General features: G+C 41.9%; 2 protein-coding genes across 3 annotated transcripts in view; one reads left to right on the top strand and one right to left on the bottom strand.

Annotated features, from left to right (window-relative positions):
- MCF2L2 (MCF.2 cell line derived transforming sequence-like 2) overlaps positions 1-23,428 on the top strand; it is a 219,612-nt gene that overhangs the window by 135,740 nt on the left and 60,444 nt on the right. Inside the window, exon 15 of the mRNA XM_079921832.1 lies at positions 872-957. Coding sequence (XP_079777958.1) covers positions 872-957 — 86 coding nt within the window. The remainder of the gene's footprint in view (positions 1-871; positions 958-23,428) is intronic.
- On the bottom strand, positions 3,881-21,821 carry B3GNT5 (UDP-GlcNAc:betaGal beta-1,3-N-acetylglucosaminyltransferase 5). 2 transcript variants are annotated; one of them, XM_079921833.1, is made up of 3 exons: positions 20,922-21,821; positions 17,424-17,529; positions 3,881-7,540 (listed from the first exon to the last, which is right to left on the bottom strand). In XM_079921833.1, the coding sequence occupies exon 3, from the start codon at positions 7,242-7,244 to the stop codon at positions 6,099-6,101; it is 1,146 nt and encodes a 381-aa protein (XP_079777959.1). In that variant the 5' UTR covers positions 7,245-7,540; positions 17,424-17,529; positions 20,922-21,821; the 3' UTR covers positions 3,881-6,098. The 2 variants fall into 2 exon arrangements, with proteins under 2 accessions (XP_079777959.1, XP_079777960.1); XM_079921834.1 differs by lacking the exon at positions 20,922-21,821 and adding an exon at positions 20,628-20,719.

The raw sequence follows: 23,428 nt of genomic DNA, 5'->3' as shown, positions 1-23,428 counted from the left end.
AACTGCTCTGCCACACGGCTTGCAGTCTTAGGTTTTATGGTAATGGGGTTAGCTTTCCAGGTTGTCTCTGGCCAGTCATCTTGCTTGGCCCATATTTGGTCTGACTCAGGGTCTTTCCTGGTGGCACATGCGTCTCTCAGCCAAGATGGGTCCCAGCATGAGGGTTTCTGGGAGGTTGGCAGGACAGAGTAGGGCTGGCGTCTCCTCCCTCCTTTTGGCCCCTCCCGGATTTCCCCCACACACACACACACCCAAAGTCTCAGCGGTGGCACACAGTGGAGCAGGGCTTCCGACCACCAGCTGGCTTTAAGCCAGCACTGGTGACCACTGTGCACTGGCCTAAGAAGGCAGTGTGATTCAACGGACTTGTGATTACCAGCCTGGGAAAGTGGACCCTGGACTTATCTCCCGTCTGTCTAGCTCTCTCTCTGGGCTTGGGCAGGCCACAACTTCTCCAGACATTGATTTCTTACCCAGAAAAAAAAAAACCCCAAAAAACAAAAAAAAACCATTGAATCAAATGATCCCTCTGCTGTCCCTTGTAGCAAACTCTGAATCATTTTTGTGAATCAGCAGGGAAGGGGGAAGAATACAATGTTAATAGTCCCTTCATTTAAGGAAAAAGGATACCTGCTTTTGTGAATGAGTTTTTGATGTTCCTGAAGGAAGCCTCAAGGGGAAACTGTAAAAGATCCAGAGTGGTTGGGGATAACCCAGGAAAGAAAGAGAAAGATGAGAAACTGAATATGTTACTTATCTAGAAAATTAAAAACAACAGCAAAACAAAGACATTTAGGAATAGAAAAATATAGGTAAGAGCCCTCCTCCCCCAAACAAATAGATGATCTTACCAAAATTTCTTTTACTTCAGAATGAAGAAATACTTGAAAGCAGTCATGATGGGGAGAACCCTGAGCCAGAGCAGCTTGACAGTTCCAAAAATCTCTCCCCCAGCAGGTAAGATTGCACATCTCTTTGTAGAAGTCATTTTAACCCTTTAGAGGGGTGGGGGTAATGGGGGAAGAGGGTAGGGTATGCTCTGTTTTAAATCTCATCACTTACCTTTCCTAGATAAAATCACATATTTATTCTTTATACTAACCTTCATTGTGTACCGGAGAACAAAACTCATGAATCTCATAAAAGCAACAAGCAAGAGCTGAAAATGGCATCTCATAAACCAGGCTTCCCAAGATACTCAGTTTTTAAAAACAGTGTATTATCAAGAAAATACTAAATGAAAAACTATTGCTAATATTGATTGAATTATTGGTTTTCAAGCATTTAAAGGATATAGGTTCCCCATAAACACAGTTTATACAAATGTAATGCTATTTTTGGCCTACAGCAAGGTGTTTGCATGCATGTGAATGCTCTGCAGATCAGAAAGCCTAAATTATGGCAGTTAAGACCAAAAGCATGAGAGGAAATTCATTTTTTAAAAAATTTTCCTTGTACTCAGAATCCCCATCATTACTTCTATTCTAGCCTTTGTCACATTGTTTTACCCACACCATTTGACTTATTCATTTATGAGCTGCTTTTATCCCAAGGGTCTATCATGTTTAGCTCTTAGCAGGCCTCCAAAAAAATGCCTGTAGAATGAATGAACAAACACCTTTAGGAATTTGCCCCTTGATTAAAGCCAGTATTAGTTTAATTAGATTACTTCCTAGTCTTTCACTTTAAGGTGTACTCAAGGAAACATGTGGGCTCTTACTGGTTGAATATACCTTTGAGTTACAGTAAATGGCCCAATTCAGCATATCTGAAAGTGTATTTACTTGGGTTATGTCTGAAAAGCACCACCTGGCAATGCATTTTGTTAATTTCCTTAAGTGACAGTATATCATTGGGGACTTTTCTATTACTACAACCATACTTACTTTTATAATTGTAATTTTATAATTTTTATAATGAATCCTTTATGTTAGTTGATGAATTATTGTATTAATTTACAGGAAATGATTAAATCATACTTCTAATGAGAAATGCAAATGGGAGAAGTTACAGCATTTAATGAAACAAAAATATCTAAGATTCTTGCAAAAGATCTTTGAGAAAAGGCAAAATTAGCCAGTGGATTAAGGAAACAGGAGAATCTATAAGACTACTGTTTTAGTTCTACAACCAGCTTTGAATAAATACTATAAGATCACCATCTTTGCTGCAACAGTTTAATCTATATTCCCTTATTCATTTTTGATTTTATAGATTTCAGTTTTTATGTATAACTAATACAGATTTGTTGGGCTAGAGTTGATAGGTACAATATGCTTGGCACATAGTAAGCATTCAGATTTTGTTGAATAAATTATAAGCTTTTAAGTAGTGCAGGTAAAATGTTATACCAGATAGTGTTCATTAAGGGTCCTGAATAATTAATCTCTTTTCATTTTTGGATGGCTTGCCAGAATAACATTACTTTATTATATTTGGGAAAAATAATGATTCTAAGCACTATGTGATAGCACTGTGCATAGTCCCTACCCTTCATAACTTACATTTTAACTAGGAAAAAAGACATGAAGTGATTCCTAGGTAGCACAATAAAATATTTGATTAAATATATACTTTAGAGGGAGGGGAGGAGATGCTTAATGGAGGAGCAAGGGTAGGGTTGTAAATCCAAGATTTCAACAGTTTCAGGAGAAACAGTGTTCCTAGCAAGGGAAACCAATTTATGCAAGGTAAGATCTCATGAATGAGATCTGTGATGAGTAATAGCGGCAGTGGGAAAAATAAAGCTACAGGGAATGAAGGAGGAAAAGAAGATTAGATAAGGCCTTGAAAACCAGGTAGAAGAGATTAGATTTGATGCTGGGGCAGTAAGGAGCCTTTGAGGTCTGGAGCAAAGGAACATCATAATGAAAGCTGCGACTGAGGCTAGTCCAAATGCAGAATGCAGTCACTGCAGGGAAAGCAGAGTCAAGGAGACACCTAACATTTCTCTCATTATTACAGAAGAATGAGTAACCCTGTCTGATTCTCACTGTAGCTATGGTATTCAATTAAAGTCCCCAAAATAGGTCAACTTAACTCTTCTGAGTCATCATCATTTTAGTCCCAACTACAAACACCCCAGCCATGCCGTGCAAGTAAAAGTTCTACTACAACCAAATAATTCAGATGCTTCCAAGTTTTAAAAAATATATAGATTGAATCACACCATGTACTATGCTAAGAATCAAGCCAGAATCAGGTGAAAAGCAGATGAGCACATACTATGTACAGATATACTGAAACACCAAACACTGCAGAGCAGGCCTAAGAATATTCATAACGTTAAGAGACTAGGGCTAAATTTGAATCAACTGTTGAATAGCTAATGATATCAAATAAAAGGAAAATATGACCTTTCAAATGATGTCTTAAGGCACTATGGCTATAGATAGGTTCTTATTTCATCTTTTCCTGAACCTCACCTAGACATTCCAGCATAAATCTTTCAACAAACAAAAGAAGCATTTTAGATGGCTCCACAATGCAGAGGACACAATAATCCTCTATCATGGGCACAGCAGCAAGTCTGAACAGGAAATAGGATTACGATCATGTACTACAGACCTCTCTGACATTAAACAGAACTAGTTGATTATATAAACAAATGGTGTTCACACACGAGTTTAAAAACCTTTGCGAAAATACACATCTGTTGACAATTTTCAAGTTGTTTATTGGAAATCATAGATTTATTTTTAAAAACCCTCTATTTTGCCATATAAGCAAAATTCAAATAATATAAATATTTAACATTTTGGTATAAAATTAATAATATGGAAAAAAGACGCAAACCAACCAAGAGGTAAAAAGTTTTTAGCAATAACACTGTGTATAACTGTCAATTGACCATCCAAGCTAAGAGTTTATTTTCCCTTTACTGATGATTTTTAAAAGACAGCCTTGCACTGGAGCACCAAAAAGTTTTTTCCTTCCTTTTTAAAAGGTTGGAATCCTTTATTTACAATTAATCTTCTCAGTACTTTAAATCTGATGAAGGAAGAGTCTAGCAATTTCCTTCTTATTAAAAAAAGGAAGTACCTTCATATTTCCTTCATATTTAACTGTTTCATTCTATTTTAAGCAAAAATAAAAAGATGAACACAATTGAGGGGAGCTCTTTCACAAATAAATAACTGTTTCACAAAAGTATTGCTGTAAACAAGATCATTTTGATGGCCAGAGAGACACTGATGTTTTCAACCAATGGCAAATTTAAACAGTTACAAGTATAGATACACAGGGCATATATATGGCCAAAAGGCAAATGGTTATTAAAGAATCAACTAATAAAAATTAATTATAAACCTGGTTTGTCAAAATACGCTTTTGTTCTCTACAGTTTTTTAAATTGGTCAGAAAATTAAAACTGTAATGATCTAAAAACCCTGAACCTACTCCGAAAGTAACGAAAAACTAGAATGTTTGATACCATAGTTTTGACATGAGTTAAAAATTTTAAATTATCTGAGCAATCAATGTAAACAAGCTTCAATTTTCAAAATAGAAAAAAATTAACAAAAAATTTCTGTAAACATTGAGAAGCTACCTGCAACAAATTATACATATCATCATCCAGTTGTGTATACTGAGAATTCTTTTTTAGTTTTTTTGCATGTTTCAGACATCTTACTAAGTGATACATCTTAGTTTTCCCTAACAGGAGCCTCTGCAGACAAAGGGTTTATCATCAGTTCGACTGCTTTTGCTGAAGTCACTATTTTGGCTTTCATATAATCCCCCTAACAACAGACATCACCTAGTTCTTTCTGTAGTGAGGGGAGGTTGTTTGCATCATAGCCACATTTTTATCCTGCTCTGTAAAATAAATGTAATGCGCTATTGGATCTCAGCCACATCTCTTTGATTACAAGAAACCTACAGCTTTACAAATGCTTTAAATCTCATTCTGGTGACTTTTCTATCACTTTCATTCTACTTTGAAGTTGGAAATATTTATAAGTTGAAGATAACCTCTGACAGTTGTTGTGATGAAAGAGTAGATTTTTTTAAAATACTACAGCTTCGATTTGATGTTTAATACTCTCAATTTTAAAAGCTGAACTCAGAACAAAGTCTGTGGTTTATGAGACCCTGTTGGAGAGGGGTAGGCTAATTTTAGTAATCAATACAATTTAGACACTAAAACTTTTATTTTATAAATTATGGAGAAAAGAGGCTTTTAATGTTCTATCTTTCCTTTTGAATTCTTCATTATTATATTCCTCTATGTAAACTTACATTCAAATAGCTGCCTTAAAAACAGACCCATATTGAATATTTAAAAACCAGTTGAAAAATTCATTAAATTAAAATCAGCTTATTTGAATTAACAATGATTTCTCTCTAGAGAAGGACCCCATGAGTAAGACACTGTCCATGTTTTGTGTCATTTTCTAATAATCAAAAAGAACCATAATAAAGTACTAGTTAGGGCAGAACTCATGACTTCTCAAATTTCACATTAAACTTTGAAAAAAAGATATGAATATATTTAAAATGACTCCAACAGTATCCAGGTAAAATAGCTACATGGATGTGACAGTAAGTGATTTGACAGTTTATAAAGAAATTGTGTACATTTTCCTAAATCTCCTCTGAAGAAGAGGAAACTTTCTTTTACCAGATTCATGTACTTTCTTCTAGGCCAATCCTCTCCTGCCTCCACCAACTCCATCAAGTGCTCTTTAATCAAAATAAACTTGTATACCTGGTCTAACAATATATCCATTTCTTTGAAATGTTGTACTATACACTTACTTGGTATTTTCCAAAAGCAGTTATTCTAACACCTAGGCAACTTAATAACTTCTCTACACCTCTAATATACACGTGGTACTGTGAACTTGAAATTCCCTTTAGTTTTGTTTTCATAAACCTTGTCTAAATATAAATTCCTTGATATGAATTTAGGCAATGAAGTAGATAAGTTATATTGAAGGGCTTCTAGAATCAAAGAAACATTCTGATAGACAGGGCTTTCAAAATATTTCTTTGTTCTTCATATTCATTTCACTTATGGTATAGACAAACATTTAAAGGTTTTTTCATCCACGTCTGGCTCAGTGACAGTGAAAACATACAACATTCAAGTACTATTAGGCAAAGGCAGCCCTACACGGATACGTATCCTCACAGGTCAGTTTGCAAAGGAGGACTATCTTAATTATTCTGCAGTATAATTGACCAAAGAAACCTTTTGAAATCATTTTTACTCTTGGGTCTGTGGCATCCTTCCAAAGGTCGTGAAGGTCTTCTACATGCCCATGAGATGTCATCATTTTTTCATAGATGCAGGGATGATAAGGAGTTTTACCTTCCCCGGAGAAAAACACATGGTATTGTGGTACTATCCCTATTTTATTGGCACAGAGGCCCATGAACACATCGTCTATGTAAAGACTAGAGTTAAGTGTCTGTGATGCCTCATAGACTTTGGCGGCTACATCACCAGAGATCACGTAGGCGGCTCCTGCAGTATAGTCAGGGTAAGCCGGCCACTGGTACATTTCATAGGAGACATAGTATTTGCTGCTTTTGTCTCTGACGGGAGGCGCACCACGATGAACACGACCAATCCAAAAGTCTTGAACACCAATTCGTTCTAAACTCTGAAGGTATTCAATAAGATTTGGCATGTGAATAAATATGTCATCGTCAGCAGTCATAAGGAATTTGGCATGTGGACAAAAGCTATTTGCCCAACTGAACTGCAGAAGAAATTTAAGAGTAAGATTATAGAAAGAATCAGCAAAGCCTTGCTGAATTATATCATTGTACATCTGATCTTCCCAAACCAGTCTTCTCTGAAGTCTTTCTCTTGTCAGTGGGTCAGAAGGTGTTCCTAAGACAAACAGAGTTTTAATGTTGGCGTTAAGTTCAGAGCGAACATACTTCTCATTGCCCCATGTTTTCCTAATGGCAGAACGGCGATTGTAGTTTTCAGGAGCAGTCTTTACAAACAGTAAGAGCAGGACGTCTTGTGTTTGACACTTCTCCTCATGGTTTATCAAGTACTGGTAGCGAGGAGCCCCATCCTCGCTGCGCTTAAGAGACAGGCTATCATTCACAAAGTCGTAGCTATTTATGAGGTATCTGTAAGAGTAGGACTTCATGTGGCTCACGATGTGGTTATCGATCGGTATCCAGAAGAACATGAGGCTTAGTACAAAACAAGTGGCAAATAACTGAATAAATTGCCATTTTTTTACTCTCCTGCCACTAACAAACATTCTGACGTCCATTCAGGTCTGTTTTTATTCACGGTCAGTTTTAAATGGGTGCTTCCTTCTTCAAGACCATAGGACTTTGTATTCTTTAGAACAGATGTGCATGTTGGTCATTAAAAATGTAAAAGGAGCTTCTTATTTCACAAAATATTTTAATACCATTTTTTTCGGAAAGGGGAGAAAACGGAACACACTGCAGGATGAGGACACTGGCACATCAGAATGCTCCCACTCTGACATCCTTCATTAAGTTCGGAATTGGCCTTACGCAGCTATTCTGTGTACTCCTTTTTGTGAAAGTTAAGTGCAACCTATTAGATTTAGAAAGAGAAAAAATGAGAAGTGAATAGGTTACTGAGTTACCAAAAAGAAACAGACTACTCTTAATTCCTTAAAAACGATATGTAACCTGACTGATCTGGACAAAAGGTGATGGGGCAGCTGGTGTTGCGGGGAGGCATACAGCTGTTTATTTTTTCAGGGGAATCCAGGGAGAGGGAAAGAACCACTCTCTACCATCTTCTCATTCAGAATACAGAGACCCTTTTCTCTTTTCAACCTTAAAAAAAAAGAAAAGCATCCAGTATGTCTATCATCTTATATACTTAAAGTTAAAATTTCTCAAATGGGTGTATCGATGAATCTATTGACTTGGAATATAGTCAGGATGACAGCAGCTATATAGTTCAGGGAACAATACTGAATGAAAAGGAAGTTCCTAATAGTAAAAATCCATTAAAGCTTGCCCCAGACAAGGCAGGAATAGGAGTAAGATTTTTTTTTTTTTTCAAATCAAGGTTCATAATCAAGGAGTTGAGATATGCTTCTCAAAAGCATAGTCCAAACTCTCTCTAACCAAAGTGACCTTTGTACAGTCATCTTCTTTCTGTACTTTTCCATTTGGAAACTCCACAGGCACCTCAAATTTAACATGTTCAAAACTGGGAAGCCACAGGATTATAACCAACAAGCACTGTCTTTGTAGTCAGGCAATTTGAACACCAGTGCTGGCTCAGCCACTTACTGTATGTTGTACTTTATCATGCATCTAACCCAGAAATGTAAAAAATTCTAATAACACTGCTTAATTTGAAGTCTTAAATGGGAAGATTAAATGGGAACATACATAGAGGTATAGATAGAGGAAGGTAGATAGATAATAATTACCTGCACATGGGGGTACTCAAATGCCATTTCTACTGTCTTCTCCCCTAAAATCTGTTTCCATTTTTTCTTTGTGTCTGACTACACTTCATGTGTCTGTGCCAGAAATCTGAAAGTCCTCCTTTCCTTCCTCTTCTGTATCTAATTATTTAATCTTGTGAATTGCTTCTTCTAAACCTCTCTTCACCTTTTCATGTCATCTTCACTTCTCAGCCAGACCAGTACAGCTGACTGAAAGATCTCTGGCCAACCCATCCTCCCCACAGAGTGACCTTTCTAAAACTCAGATCTAACCATGAGACTACCTGAGCTCTTGAAACCCCTTCAGATGCTCTCCACTAGTTGACAATACCAAATTATTGGCTGAAAGCTCAGACACCCTTGCTATTTCACACACACCAGCCTTTGCACCAGCAGTCCTGTGGCCTGTTAGCCCCACTCCCCTTGCTAAAGGAAGTCTACTAGTCCTAATTAAATTCTACAGGCATCTGCCTCTGGGAAGTCTGAATTGGGCCCCCTGCTCTTACCTGTACTGCCATAACACCTTCTTTTTTTCTCTTTTTTTTTCAAAAAATTTTATTGGAGTATAGTTGATTTACAATGTTATGTTAGTTTCTGCTGTACAGCAATGAGTCAGTTATACATACACATATATCCACTTTTTTAGATTCTTTTCCCATATAGGCCGTTACAGAGTATTGAGTAAGAGTTCCCTGTGCTATACAGAGGGTTCTTATTAGTTATGTATTTTATATATAGTAGTGTGCATATGTCAATCCCAATCTCCCAATTTATCCCTCCCCCCCTTTTCCCCCCTGCTAACCATAAGTTTGTTTTCTGCATCTGTGACTCCATTTCTGTTTTGTAAGTAAGTTCATTTGTACCATTTTTTTAGATTCCACATGTAAGTGATATTATATGATATTTGTCTTCCTCTGTCTGACTTACTTCACTCAGGATGACAATCTCTAGGTCCGTCCATGTTGCTGCAAATGGCATTATTTCATTCTTTTTTATGGCTGAGTAATATTCCATTGTATATATGTACAACATCTCCTTTATACACTCATCTATTGATGGACAGTTAGGTTGCTTCCATGTCCTTCCTGGCTGTTGTAGCCACAACACCTTCTTACATCCATCTTCTTGTACTGAGATTTTTTACTTAACTGCCTCCGCCCAATTACACTGTGAACTCTGACCCAAGGCACGAGATAGATGCCTTGTTGTAGATAACCTACCTCAGCATCCATGTCAGTGCCTGATACCTAGTAGGCGTTCTCTGAACGCTGGTGCAAAGAACCATGCTGGGGGTGGAGCCACCTGTCACTCAAGCAGCTGGTCACTTGGGAAGAACTGGGGTCAGGATGCCCAGCCAGGTACCACCTCAGATGAGGCCCCTGCCACCACTGCCTGCCACGTGTCCTCCCTTTCCTCCTACCACTAGGAGACAGCACCACCCTTCCTCGAGGATTCTGTCCCCAGTGCTTACCACAGTTAAGATGCAACCTTTTGCCTGGAGAAGCAGGCTCTCCCCTCGGGCTTGACACATCAGTCTCCTGGGCTTTCAACAGACTGACAGGGAAAGGACAACGCAGATTCCAGGATGTCCAGGCTGGCGGAGTAGCTGAGCCCACATCACAAGCCCCGGGGCAAGGGCTTTGCTTTTGTGCCCAAAGACCTCATCCTCAAGTCCCCTACCCTTTGCCCCTGATAAAAAACCAGTTGCACACACTGAGAGCACCAGGCAGTACCGGCCTAACCTGGGCTGTGGGAATTCCTTCTTGACTTCAGGCCTTTCACATCCCCCCAGGATTACTCCACATGAGGGTGATAACTGCAAAAGCCAAGCATGCGAAAAGTCCAAGGAGGACAGGAGATTAGAACCAAGCCTCAGTGAGACTCTGTCTAGAGATAATCAGCACAGGCATCTTATCCCCAAGGGTAGAGATTTTTAAACTGCTAGCACCACTTAGGAAGCCACAGACAGCTTTAAAAAAAAAAAAAAGAGAGAGAGAAAAGAAAAAGGAAGAACAGAATAGAGAATGGCAGAGTGCATTGAAAGTAGTAAGTGTAAGTATTGTTTTGTGAAACTTTAAGTGTTGTGTGTATATACCTTTAGGGTTGTAAAGTAAAATGCATTTTTATTGTGCTTTACTGTCAAAAAAAGGTGAGGAATACTATTCTAAGGGCTAGATCGACGTTGGTAATTTCCCCCTTAGTTTGGCTGGTCATGGCGGACCGAATGCTCTAGGGTAAGTGAAGGACAGCAGGGAGCATCCATTTCTGATGATGGCATCTGCCTACACTTTGCACAATCACTTTCACTGGCTTGGGGGGAGTGGGGCACTTCCTCTCCGTCTTAACAGTGCTCACTTAGATAAGGTCCATCTCTGAAGGCCCAAACCCCCTTCTACTTCTTCCACGACACATACTGAAGGAACTGGAGGCTTAATGCGAAGTAACAGGGAATCCCTAACAGCAGATTTTAAGACAGCATAAGTGTTTAAGAATTCTAAGAAAATTCTCAATTGAAACTAATCTGCTGTTTCTATTCCAAGAGACCTGGGAAGGAAACAAAGAGGAGAGTAACCCTTGGAACCACAGGCAAAACTAGCTTCCCATTTCTGAGCAGCTGCACTCAGTATGTTCCAAGGGCAGCTTGCTTTGCACCTATTCACAGTTGTTTACAACCCAGAGCTTCTTGCTAGACAGTCAGCCCACCAGCCCAACTCCGCCAGCACCCACTCGCACACTGCGCTCACAGAGGCCCTAGTCTCTCTCCCATGAATGGGGTCTATTACTCACCCGGGTGGAATGTTGCTGCTAACATTGCTACTACAGCCAAGAAACCAGCCCATAACATTGGTTTTGTCCCCTCCCTACCCCGCCATGTATGTATTTCCCTCATTTTCCTACATTTCTTCAATTGTTCCCAGTTGGCCTCTAAGAGTCACAACTGTTTTCTTAAAAATGAAAAAGAACTTGTCACAAAGCCAACAAGCCATGCTACTTCTTCAGGCTCAGCACAGTGTGTGAAGTTCTAAGACACGGTTTCTCCACCTGCAGCTGCTTGAATTGTTGGAGCCACTGTTTACGTCCGTCATAACCAAGTCTCCCTGATAGTGTTGATGTGATGAGGGGAAGACCTAGGAATGGTAAACGGCTCTTTTAGAGGACCCAGCTTCTCTTATAGCAAAAGAACACCCCAACTCCTCCAAAGTGAACTTAGTCACTAGCCCGGACTTTTCCAACCAAAAGCAAAAACACCTCCATGGTCTAAATTCATTTGTTACAACTAAATAACATTGCCCCAGCCCTGGCTTTGCTGATGGAGACCACACACAGGCAATCAAGGCCCACCGTCTGGTTCACACAGCCATAAAGCTTCTCTAAAGCACATCCTCTAGCTTCTGTATTCAAAGTGCTGGGTTGGGGGCTATAGAGAAGCCCACAGGCCTCCCTGACCTGGAGAAAGAAAATGCTAGTCCTAACAGGAAACAAAGCGATCCCAATAATGATTGTGAACTCAGCAACCATCCACAACAGAATGCTGTGGGTGCAGCTTCCTTTGTGCCTGCAGTGCGGCTGGGTGACCAATCAACAGGTTGGAACCAAGGCTACCCAGTTTGGGGCCAGATTTATTGTATAACCTCGGGCACCCCTCACTGCACTCTGCTGTGGTGACTTAATCTGCAAGCTGGGGGCAAGGATCAAAGTATTGTTACGGAGGGGATATAAAAATTACAGATGACTTCAGAGCCTGCTGAGAGAACAGGACAAAGAGCTGGTTAGAGGAAAATATGCAAATATTTGGAATATAACTTGGGTTTGCTTCTATCTGGATTGAGAAGGAACAGATATTCTTAGTATTCTCTTTCCTGATAGAAGTAGTCAGAAGAATAAGAACAGAAGTTGAGTAGGAACATCAGAAAAGAAGGTAGCAGACCCCACCCCAAATACTTCTCAGTCTAGGAGCTGTGCCCCTCAGCCACTCAAGAATACTTCTTCACGAGAGAGCTCTTTAAACTTTTCTGATTAAAAAGAACAAAAACAGGGCTTCCCTGGTGGCGCGGTGGTTGGGAGTCCGTCTGCTGATGCAGGGGACGCGGGTTCGTGCCCTGGTCCGGGAGGATCCCACGTGCCGCAGAGCGGCTGGGCCCGTGAGCCACGGCCGCTGAGCCTGCGTGTCCGGAGCCTGTGCTCCGTGGCGGGAGAGGCCACAGCTGTGAGAGGCCCGCGTACCGCAAAAAAAAAACAAAAAAAGAACAAAAACAAAAATAATTAGTGCATCTAGAGGCACTAATGAACCCTGATTTTTTTCTACTTCACTCCTGCTGTCAACCCATTTCTTTGTTGAGTCTACTTTTGTGATCCTAAAATATTACGCAAAATCTGCTGTAAATTTTGACATTTTAATCAAGATGATGAGGTCGGCATTTTAAGTTCAAGTTAAACAACCTCAGTGTCCAGTGTTTCAATTAATCTTATAAGTGTGTGAGTATTTGCTATGGAAATATCCCAGGCACAGTGGGAGTCATGAAGTCGTATTTTCTGGTCTCTGCTCTGAAAGCACCTACAATCTAGTTGAGACAAGACTCATGGTGCCCATGTGAAAACACAGTTCCCCCAGACAGCAACGGGGATGTCACAGTAAGGTACAGACAGTGTGTTGGCACTAATCTGGGTCATACCAACTCCAGGCACAATAGGAGTGTCCCCAGGAGTAGAGATCAGTGACAGTTGGATCAGAAGGGCCTGAGGATGAACAGGATTTAGGTGGCTGCAGAAGGACAAGCAGTCTGTTTCAGGCAAGAAAGGAAAACAAAATATGGCAAATCCTTGAGAAACAGGCATGTGTTTGAAAGCAGGAGGTTGGGGTGTACTTATGGAGAACCTTGAAAATAAGGCAGAGAAGCCAGTGAGTGCCCAGGGCAGCAAGTCCCAGAAGTTTCCCTTTTTGTTTTTAGTGATAACTCCCTTGTCAATATTTATTAAACTTTATGCAAAAATCTGGCAGCAGTATGCAGGATGGATGCAGGATGCCTGGAGATCGGACACTGGTTATATCAGGGCCTCGTACTGAAGCAGAATGACGAAAGGAGGGTCTAGTCTAGGATGGTAGAAGTGGGGAGGGAAGGAAGGAATAAAGAAGACCCTCTCAAGCAAAACAAAACCCCAGTGGTATGTGATGAGTGACAAGGAAAGGAGTAAAGGAGAGGAGAGAAACCTAGTTTCAAGCATTCCTGACAAAAGAGGGAACTCTGGTCTCCTGAGTTAGGAGTGAGGAGGGGACATGTTTGGCTTTAGGCTGCGTTGACTGAGATGTTGGAGAGACAGCAGGTAGACAAGTCCAGTAGGTAATCTGAGCCTGGAGGCAGACAGGACTGAAGGTCCGGTGGGCACCCTGCGTGTAAAGACGATGGAGGCTATGAACATGGGTGAGCTCTCCAGTGGGGGAGCTGAGCAGAGGCCTGGAACAGTAAACTCTGGGGAAGGAGAAGGGGGAGGAGTAAGAAAAAACAGGGACTAGCTTAAAGGGCTGGTCCGTCAGAAAATTCAGATGGGGTAACAAAGAAAATTAAGATGGAGACAGTCGGAAGGCAGGACGTAAAGGCTAGTCCTGGCGCTCGAGTGGGAAGACAGACGTGGAGCAGTGAGAGCTGTGCTGGGAGCGCAGGGGGCTCTCAAGGTGGGGTTGGGTGGAGTTAGGGAAGGCATCTTCCAGGAGGACAAGCGGCACTGAATCTAGACCTGAAGGCTGAGTAATGTTAACTAGAGAAACCAGTGGGTTTGAATTCAAAAATGCATATATTTTTGTGTCCACTCCTTTGTTTGTTGACCACCGTTTCTGGCCATCATTGTGATACATGAACAACATCCAATCTTGGGGAAACTACATTTCTACGTCTTACCCAGTAGACATACAACACTCAGAAGCCTAAGGAGCCCTTGTTTTATGGTGTAGGCGCCGTTTTGTTCACGTTACTTCCCACACACTCAAGACAACTTACCAGCAAGAAAGTCATTTATGTGGCTTCACTTAGAACTGCATTTCTTCTGAAATTTCAAATTCCAATCCACTCTCTCTTCAGCCACAACCTCTAAATATTCATCTGGAATCCTCTGCACCCCCCACCTGCCCCCTAACACCCCGGGTCCAGCCAGCCATCTCCTGACCTTTCTTCTACCTGCCTCCCTGTCGCAGATGCAGGATCACCTGGCACCTTTGCCCTCCTCTCCCTGGCTCCTGGCCTTCCACCCCAGCAACCCCAGACCTTGGGTCATTCCTGTCTTCTCTACAACACCTGCGGGCTGCTGGAGAAACATAAGGCACCAGGCAGACAGCATCACCACAAGTGGCGATATCCAGCTGTGGGCAGAGTACTCAAGGCTGTGTGGCCGTCCTCCACTTGTCCTGGACCTTCTCCCTCTCCCAGGCTCTTCACCAGCCATGCTACATCATTCCGCCTCTCCCAAGGCCTGTCCTCCTCCTCTTAGCTGATGACTTCCCCTCCTGCCTCATAGAGAAAGGAAAAGACATCACACACATTCTCACCATCTCATCCCACATGTGCTTCCTCTTCGGGAATTCCCCAGGCTGGTCAGCCCTCTCCGTTCCCTCTATAAAGCACACTGACCACTGTCAGGGGAGGGCAAGGGAGATGCAAGTGAGGCAGTCGTTTGGGGCACAAAATATTAAAGTGATAAAAGTATGACTATAGACTAATGATGCTCCTCCAGTAAGTCACAGATTTTTTTTTAAATCCTCAATACTTGATACTTTTATGCTTAAGCTTTCATGACTTAAAGTCCCATGTGAGACACAGTTTTTGGTTCCTTTCCAGGCATAACTCAAAGGAAAGAAAGATAACATTTTCTCTCCCATCCTTATGTTGCATTTTGTTCTACATTCCAAGTATTTTTTTTCCTGGCTTGTTCTGATCATCTATTCCCTATTAAATATAGCTAGAATCAATCCTCAGGAGCCAAACTGCCATGTTAAAGAAATTAGGAATAAAAAGCCCTGAATTTACTGGAAAGGCTATAATTTGATCTTCATAGATTCTTTTCTTAGTAAATTAGTTGTAGTAATTGGTGCTGAGAAACACACCTTGTTACTGTTTAGCACTATTTCCCCTTCTGTTTGCTCAAGAAGGAAGGAAGTAACCTGAAATGTGAATTTACAACTCACATTTTAAGTGGGAAAAATTAGATAGTCTCTCAATTATATTTTATTCTTAATCAAATTTCCAATATAAGGCTGTAAAAAAGGACAAATTCCACTCAACAGCTGTCTTTAGGTGTTTTGTGGCTGTGACTAGCTATGAAACTTTAGCTCAAGCCATGGGCAAAGATTACAAGCCATTTGGAATTGTTATCCCTCCACAAAGAATACATGTTTAGAGTTAGTTCTTGATCCAGTGTTAGTCCAAAGACTTTAAATTTCAACTCTGCAAGCATGGATATGGGACAGTGGGAAAAGCTGGTTATAAAATGTATTGCTCCCCACTTATGTAAACTAAGTTATATGTTTCTTTATAAGTTAAACATGGGTGTCGATTTCTGTTTGCTGGTTATAGGAAAAATAAAGACAGGGAAATACAAAATGACCAAACAAGTAAAGACAGCCTCTAAGTAAAGATAAGCACTAAGGAAACTGGTGACAGAGGGATTATAGAATATATTATATTTCAGAGGAATTATATTAAAAGTTGCTGAAATTTCCCAGTAACCAGTTTGATTATACAGAATTTGAAACAAACAAAAAAGCTGAAATATAAAGAGGGTCTCAGAAAGGTCAAGCACTTGCTTTTCTAAGCTTGGCCTTCTGTATTCATTCTTGAGGCATATTTGTTTGGGTTGTCAGGGCTGCTTGCTCTTTAAATACAATTCTTAACAGTTTTGTTCTTGCCTACTTAAGGAACAAACTTCTCCTTATGCCCAGTCTAGCAACAGTTACTAACTTGGTGTGTTTACTGTGCACCAGGCTCTGTTCAGAATGCTTTACATATATAGTAACTCTTTAAGTCTCACAACAACCTATGAGGGAGAAATTATCTCCCCATTTTGCAGAAGAAGAAACTGAGGCACTGAGACATGGGATTAACCACGTAACCTCCATAAATTCCAGACCCTGTGGCAGCTCAGAAGCACCTGATCAGTTACAGCCCTGTCCCTGAGCTCCTCACCTGCCTTTTCTGGCACTGGCACAGCTGCTCTTCCTGGAGCTCCCAGAAGGATGGGAGGACAGGGAAGCAGGTAGGGCAGAACCAAGAGTAGCAACCCAAGGCAAAAGATTTGCTTCACTGTCTAAAGTTTGCAGTCATTTATGTTTTGCTACCACCTGCACTTCACCAGAGCTTGTTCTTATTTTCTTTGTAACATACCCTTTTCCTAACCTTCCATCTCAAGTTTCCCTCCTTCCTTTTCTTGATCTCAGTAGCACTAGACAATGGGCAAAAGTGACCGTGTAAGTCTGGGTCCTTTGGGTACATAAAGTCTTTCCTGCACAAGGAAGATTGGGGAATTTAAGGGTGGAGATTCAAAGTGGTAGAAGGGGGTAAAGAAAAAAGTAAGGAGGAGGGAAGGAGAAGAGAGTAAAACGTGTAGGACTCAGAGAGGATGTTTTAAGCAAGTATTCAATGAATAAGTATTGGATGAGATAAAAGGAGAGGAGTCGTACACAGCTGAGGTCAAATTATGATATGAAAAATAGTGATTTCAAAATAGGGTGACAATATAACCTGGTATAAACCTGTTATATAAGCTATGCACATTAGTTTGTTGTCCAATGGCAGTTCATATGTCCCATTCTGGACACATTTGATTGTGGGTTCAGAGTATAAAAAATGAAGGTCTAAAACATAAGAGATATTTATAACACATTTCTGTCTCAGCTGATCAACATTTATTATAAGTTAACTACCATTTAAGCACCTGTCCTATCCCAGGCATTATGCTGCACAGCCCTGAAAGTAGGTAATACCTACATTTAATTCATTCAACAAATATTAATTTATCACATACTGTGTAGTAGGCCACAGACAGGATGCTGAGAGGGCTTCAGAGATGTTTCCAGTGTAGATCCCCTAACAGAGTAAGAAAATGTTCCGGTGCAACCTTGAATCTGGACCTGATGGGGTCAAGAGAGTAGAAAAATCAAGAGTTTTAGAATGTGAACAAAAGTAATTTATATTCTGCAGCTTCCATTTACTAATCACATGAGCTTGATTTGTCTCTAAACCTTGTACCAACAGTGTTTTCTGAGGATCATTTGAAAAGATTTATTGACAGAATGTGGTCCAGATCAGGGGTTTGATGTATGCTAGTTTCCTTTCTCTAGAAATTGCTGATGCATCTTTACCATGATGGTTTAGTTAATAGATGGCCAATATTCTTTATGGGTTATTTTCCTTTCAAAGTGATGAGCTATATTCTTTATATTCTTCTCAAAAATATTTATTGAATATGAGTTTTTTGAAATACTGATCTGATTGCTAAGGGCCACTAATACATCTCAAATACTGTTGTGACTGAGAACAGAGGTATCATTCCTAATTGACTGAACATGGTCTTCCATTATGCTTTACAGGAAAGAACAATATTGTTCCCACAAGCACTTAAAAATACATTTCAAAGGACACAGCCAAAAGTAAGGCCCTGTAAATTATGGAGAGGGAAACCTGAGTGGAGTCATCTTTTTAACTTACTTTGCTTAGAGCACAACCAAAACGTTGTCAAAATAGTTGTAGAAAAGGAATAAAAGAGACAAAGTAATGAAATTTCAGGGAATCTTAAGCTGGGTAATAGTGCTCTGAACTTGGAATTTAGGGGGCTTATTGCCTGCAGACTTGGTAGAACATTCCTTTCTGTTTAAAAAAAAAAAAAACTGGCTTCTAGTGTTAAAACATTCACTATGGAAGATAAATAAGTTACTGGTCAAAGCCAGCCTCTGAATGTCTAGCATTAAAATGCAAAAAGAAATCACTTCTGTTTATTCAAAGTTTACATCTCACCTGATCAAGTTGCTTATCTTTAAATATGAATTCTTATATCTCTTTTATATACGCAAACTGTAAGACAAATATTCTAGATTTACACTGTTCTGGCTAAATCTCTGCTGGCAGAGATTCTATATCTAATAGCAGGGCTCTTGTAATAATTTGCTGTTCCTCAATTTCTGGAACATAGATACAATGTATACATCTCCTCACAAGATTATTCCACAATGGAATAAAATAATGGCTATGGAAATATTCCCAAAAAGGCATAATGTGCCATAAATTGCAAAGCTAAGATTTATTCAGTTGAGTATATATAACATTCCAAAAAGACAGGATACATTTTGTTACTTTGAGAAGAAATCATTTCCTTCTGAATTTTTCCCAGTTTCTTTCTACCACATCCCATGTTCTGTTATGTAGACTCTAGTGCAGTTGGTCCTCAGAAAGAACTCTACCTTGACTATTTGAAAGTCACCGAGTACAATGATTCTAGCCAAAGTGACCCATTTTAAAAGATGACCCATTTCAAAACCCATGAGTTATTATTCAAGCTGTTCTATATTTGAGAATTTGAAAGTTATTTCCTTTTCTTACAATCTCATTTGAATCAGTCTTTTATAAAAGGGAAATTTGATCTCTATTTTAATGAAATATAATGTGACATTTTTTCCTTGCTAAAGCCTGCACTTTATGTTGAAAACTCTTCTCCACCTTCTGATGGTTTGTGTTTGTGCTTGGGTGTGTGTATGTGTGTGTGGTCAAAGCATTTGTGTGCAATATCATCTATGCCTCCTAAACATCCCTCATTTCTCACTTCCTCAGAAACAGCCTCTCTGAGCTTCAGCTTGAACTCTCCCTGTCACAACACTCATTCCCATCTTCAGGTGTCACGGTGAGCACCTGGAGGGCTGAGATTAGTCAGACTGAGTCACCCTCTTCCTCAGAGGATGCTCAGTAAACACTCAAGGAGAGTGCCTGTGGGAGAGGGGATGGGAGAGAGAGAAGGAGAGGGAAAGGGGAGAATCATTTTAAGTATTTAATGGAAACATTTCAGGTATTGAATTTATCTTCTTTAAAAAGAAAAGAGTTGACTCCAAAAAGCTGCTCCCCCCTCTCCCCCGCCCTGTCACAGGATATAAAATCTACCATAAGTTTCTTTTGAGAAAGTTAAAACCTCAGGTGCTAATCACCAATCCCCCTTTCAGAAAGTTCAGGATGGGATCTTTTCAGTGCCATCACTGAATACAACTACCTTCAATCATCCTTTTCTGGGTCAGTTTCAGCTTCTCACACCCTTCTCCCTTCCCCCATAGGGACCAGGCAAAGTTTCCCAAAATAAAGGCACAGAGGAACAAATCCAGTTCTAATGGATGTACTTGCATCAGAGAATTACCCTAAATATTAGCTCCAAGCCACCACCAGCCACGGAGCGATTACAACTTTGGTGTCCCTTTAACATGACCCATAAACTATGAAAACCAACACTGGGAAAGAAAAATATAAGGTGTGTAGTCAGAGTCGGATGAAAAGTTCCTACTCTGGACCTACGTAAGTGGTATCTGAGTAAGCAATTGACTCTGTCACTTCAGGATGCAAAATAAAATTCAGCAGAGTCAAAGGAAAGCGTGGCAAAGACCTCCCCACTTAGAAAGAGGTCTCTTTTTCCAGTTTCCCCGCCTGCCTACTTCCTTGTCTCCATTTCCCCAGCCAGTAACTCACCGAAAGCTTCCCTAGTCTGGCGGTTTCCCAATTCCCAACACGACACAGGATTTCTACCCGAATTCACCCCTGCAGCCTAGGTGTGGCTGCAAGGTTGGGGGCCACCAGCCGGAACGGAGGCCCGCAGGGCTCGGTGTTCTCCTCCCGGCTCCGGACGGTTTCGGCATCGCGGCGAAGCGGCCGCCTCGCGGAAGCTCCGAGGAAAGGGAACCCCGCCCGGCGCCGGGACACTTCACCCCGCCGGAGCTCCGGGCCCCCCAGCCTACCTGCTGCACCTGGGCGGAGGCTCGGCCCAGGGTCACGGTCGCTAAACGCCCGCCCGCAGGCCCGAGCAAACAAAGGCGCTCCGGAGAGGGAACGCGCCTCCTTCCCCACCGCGCTCTCGGGCTGCGGGCAGCCCTGACCCGCGGCGGGTAGGGCGGCCCCAGCTTCCCGACGCCGGGCCGGACGCGCTCCGGACCAGTGTCTGCTTCAGCCGTGCCTCCCCGGCCCCAGCGCGCATTCCAACCTGAGCCACCGTGCGAACGCGCGTGCCTTCACCTCCTCGCGACTCTCTTCCCCTCTTGGCCCTGGAAACCTCACCGAGGAGGCGGAACAGACTCCGAGTCTCCGGTCCTGCAGCCCGGGAATTGCTCCTGCGGAGAGGCGCGGCGCGGCAAGGCGGCCAGGCCGGGCAGGGGCGGGGCGGAGGCCGGGCGGTCCGGAGCCCTCCGCTGTGGACCGAGGGAGTCAGTCTCCCCTCACAAAGAACAAACCAGGCGGGGAGTTGAGATTTATCCCCGCCGAGCGGGCTAGAACTTACCACATTTAGTGATCCGGAAGAGAAGACTACATTTCCACCCACCAGGGGCCTGGGCCCCTGCTAGGATGCGGTGGGATGCAGAGCATTTTTTTAAATGGTACGATTGATCACATATATTAATTCCATATGAAACAACTGGTCTCCGTACAGTTTGCATTAGGAGGTAGAATTTGTTAGACAGGCGATCCATTCGTTCAGAACATGCAAAGGTTTACTCATCTGCGGGAGATAAGTTTTGACTGAGTTGCAGTTCTCTGAGCACCTTATTTTCCTTTTCAGAGCAAGAGGTCTAAGGGCAGGCTAGACTTTAAAAGATCTCTTGTCACACCACTTACGCCTCGAGCTTCTGGGGGCCTCAGTGACAAAAGAAGGAAACTCTAATCTGCAGCATACAGTTTCGCTACAGCGGTTCGTTTTAAGAATGCAGTGGGACGGTGGGGAGAGACTCACCCCGCCCCACCTTCAATCCCAACTTAATTTCAAAGAGAGCTTAAAGCAAAACTCACCAAGTTCAAGACCAGCTCCTCAAACTCCCAAATCGCAGGTCGGCTCTCCTCCTGGCAGCGAAGCTAAAGTCATGGGGGTCTCCGGAGCAAAACTTGCCCGTTTAAAATCTTGGTCAGGGGCTGGGCAGCCGGCTCTCGGCTGGGCTCGCCTCCCCGGAGGGGAGCGGGCTGCAGAGGGCAGATTGCGGGGGACCCAATCAGGGACTCCCAGCGGAGGGCGGGGGCGCGGCCAGCGTGCCGCGTTTCCTGCCCCTCTTGGCGTCACTGACGAAGCCCAGTCTGGCCTGACCTTTGACGCCACCCCTGCGTGTTGGGGAAGGTGATGGGTCCCGCCTGAGTCTATTCCTGTCGGTGCATGGCAACTCCAGGAAGTGCTTCTCCACACCTCTTTAGTTATTTGAGATCATTTAGTCAGATCATCAACTGTGAGCTAGGATCCGCATGAATGTCCTCTTTGAGGTGTTCTCCCCATTCAAAATACTTAATACATGTAATAGACAAAATCAGGAGAACATAAATTTCCACTGAATGGAAGAGATTATAAATAAATCCTTTATGGGTTTAGTTTTTTGTTCTCCAAATATTGTTCTAGCATCCTCCTCATAGAACAAATATCATTTAACAGAGGTGATATTTTGAACGACTTTGTAATTGTATATATTTGAGAACATGAGAGAAAACAAAAGATTAACCCATTACTTCAGTAAAATAAAAGCTTTGGATTTGTTATTGTAAAAGGAATGACAGGTAATGACTTAAAAGTAGATTACTGAGTCAGTTTGAAACTGTAAATACAACATTGTACATGTTATTTCTAACTAGATTTTTAAGAGGTTTTGTTATTGGTGGTTTTTTTTTTTACGGTACGCGGACCTCTCACTGTTTTGGCCTCTCCTGTTGCGGAGCACAGTCTCCGGACGCACAGGGTCAGCGGCCATGGCTCACGGTCCCAGCCTCTCCACGGCATGTGGGATCTTCCCGGACTGGGGCACGGACCCGTGTCCCGTGCATCGGCAGGTGGACTCTCAACCACTGCACCACCAGGGAAGCCCCTTAAGAGGTTTTGTAATTGCTTTCTTTAAGCTCCTTAGCATATTTTCAACCATGCAGTTATTTTCTTTCATATATTGCCTGTAGAGAGCATGGCTCAGTACTGCTATTATCAACTCAGACCACGTGGCATGTCAGGCCACAGATAGAAATATTTAGGTAATGTGATTTGTAAGGGAATCACTGACAGTGGCCCATAAATAAGCTAATTTATTGTTAGTGCAGTGCAACTCCCTTTCCCCATGCAAATTAAAACCCTGTTGGTAAGTAAACCCACAGACATTCCCCCTCCCCCCAGGTATCGTGTATGTTGTATTTATGTGCAAATGTTCAATTGCCATTATATTCCTGTTGCGTCATCTGGAACTGAACCCACATAGGTGCAGGTGTCAGCATGTGTGTATTCCGCATGCTCGAACACATAGGACTGTACCCACAAAAAATACAAACTGAAACAAACATTGATAAATACATATAAAAATCACATATTTACATCAGCCTGTATGGAGATAGACAAGCCAGACAGAGAAATGCTTCAAAAGTAAGTCAGGAGATTGGTGAGAGGATGTGGGGCTTTTGGTGGGAGGAGGGGAGAGGGTGTGGATGAGAGATGGGGTGGTCCAGAATGCCTGCCCAGGTGCCCACACAGGAACATACATGCACAGGGACGGCGTCTTTGCCCATCTGGGAGAATGATTTCCAACAGCAGGCTGGCTTCCCATCCCACCCCAGAAGGAGAGGAAGAGGATGATAGATTGGATAGTATATAACAAAGTACTCAGTTTGTTTTGTTGGGAGGGAGTGCTTGAAATTAGTTGGAGATAAAATTAACTGATAGTAGTGAAGCTGATTTGACCATCAAAGAAGGAAGACAGAGTCGCCTTGCCCTCAGTGTCCACAGTAGCTGCTTGTGAACTGAGACCACTACAAAATTTATAAATGACTTTCAAT

The sequence above is a fragment of the Stenella coeruleoalba genome (genome assembly GCF_951394435.1).
Source record: "Stenella coeruleoalba genome assembly, chromosome: 5".
Lineage (NCBI taxonomy): Eukaryota > Metazoa > Chordata > Mammalia > Artiodactyla > Delphinidae > Stenella > Stenella coeruleoalba.
The sequence above is the reverse complement of the archived record's forward strand: the minus strand, read 5'-3'. Positions and strand labels throughout refer to the sequence as shown.

Bases quoted from the DNA above. Each gene is read 5' to 3' on its own strand.
- B3GNT5 (XM_079921833.1), bottom strand. From the start codon at position 7,244: ATGGACGTCAGAATGTTTGTTAGTGGCAGGAGAGTAAAAAAATGGCAA.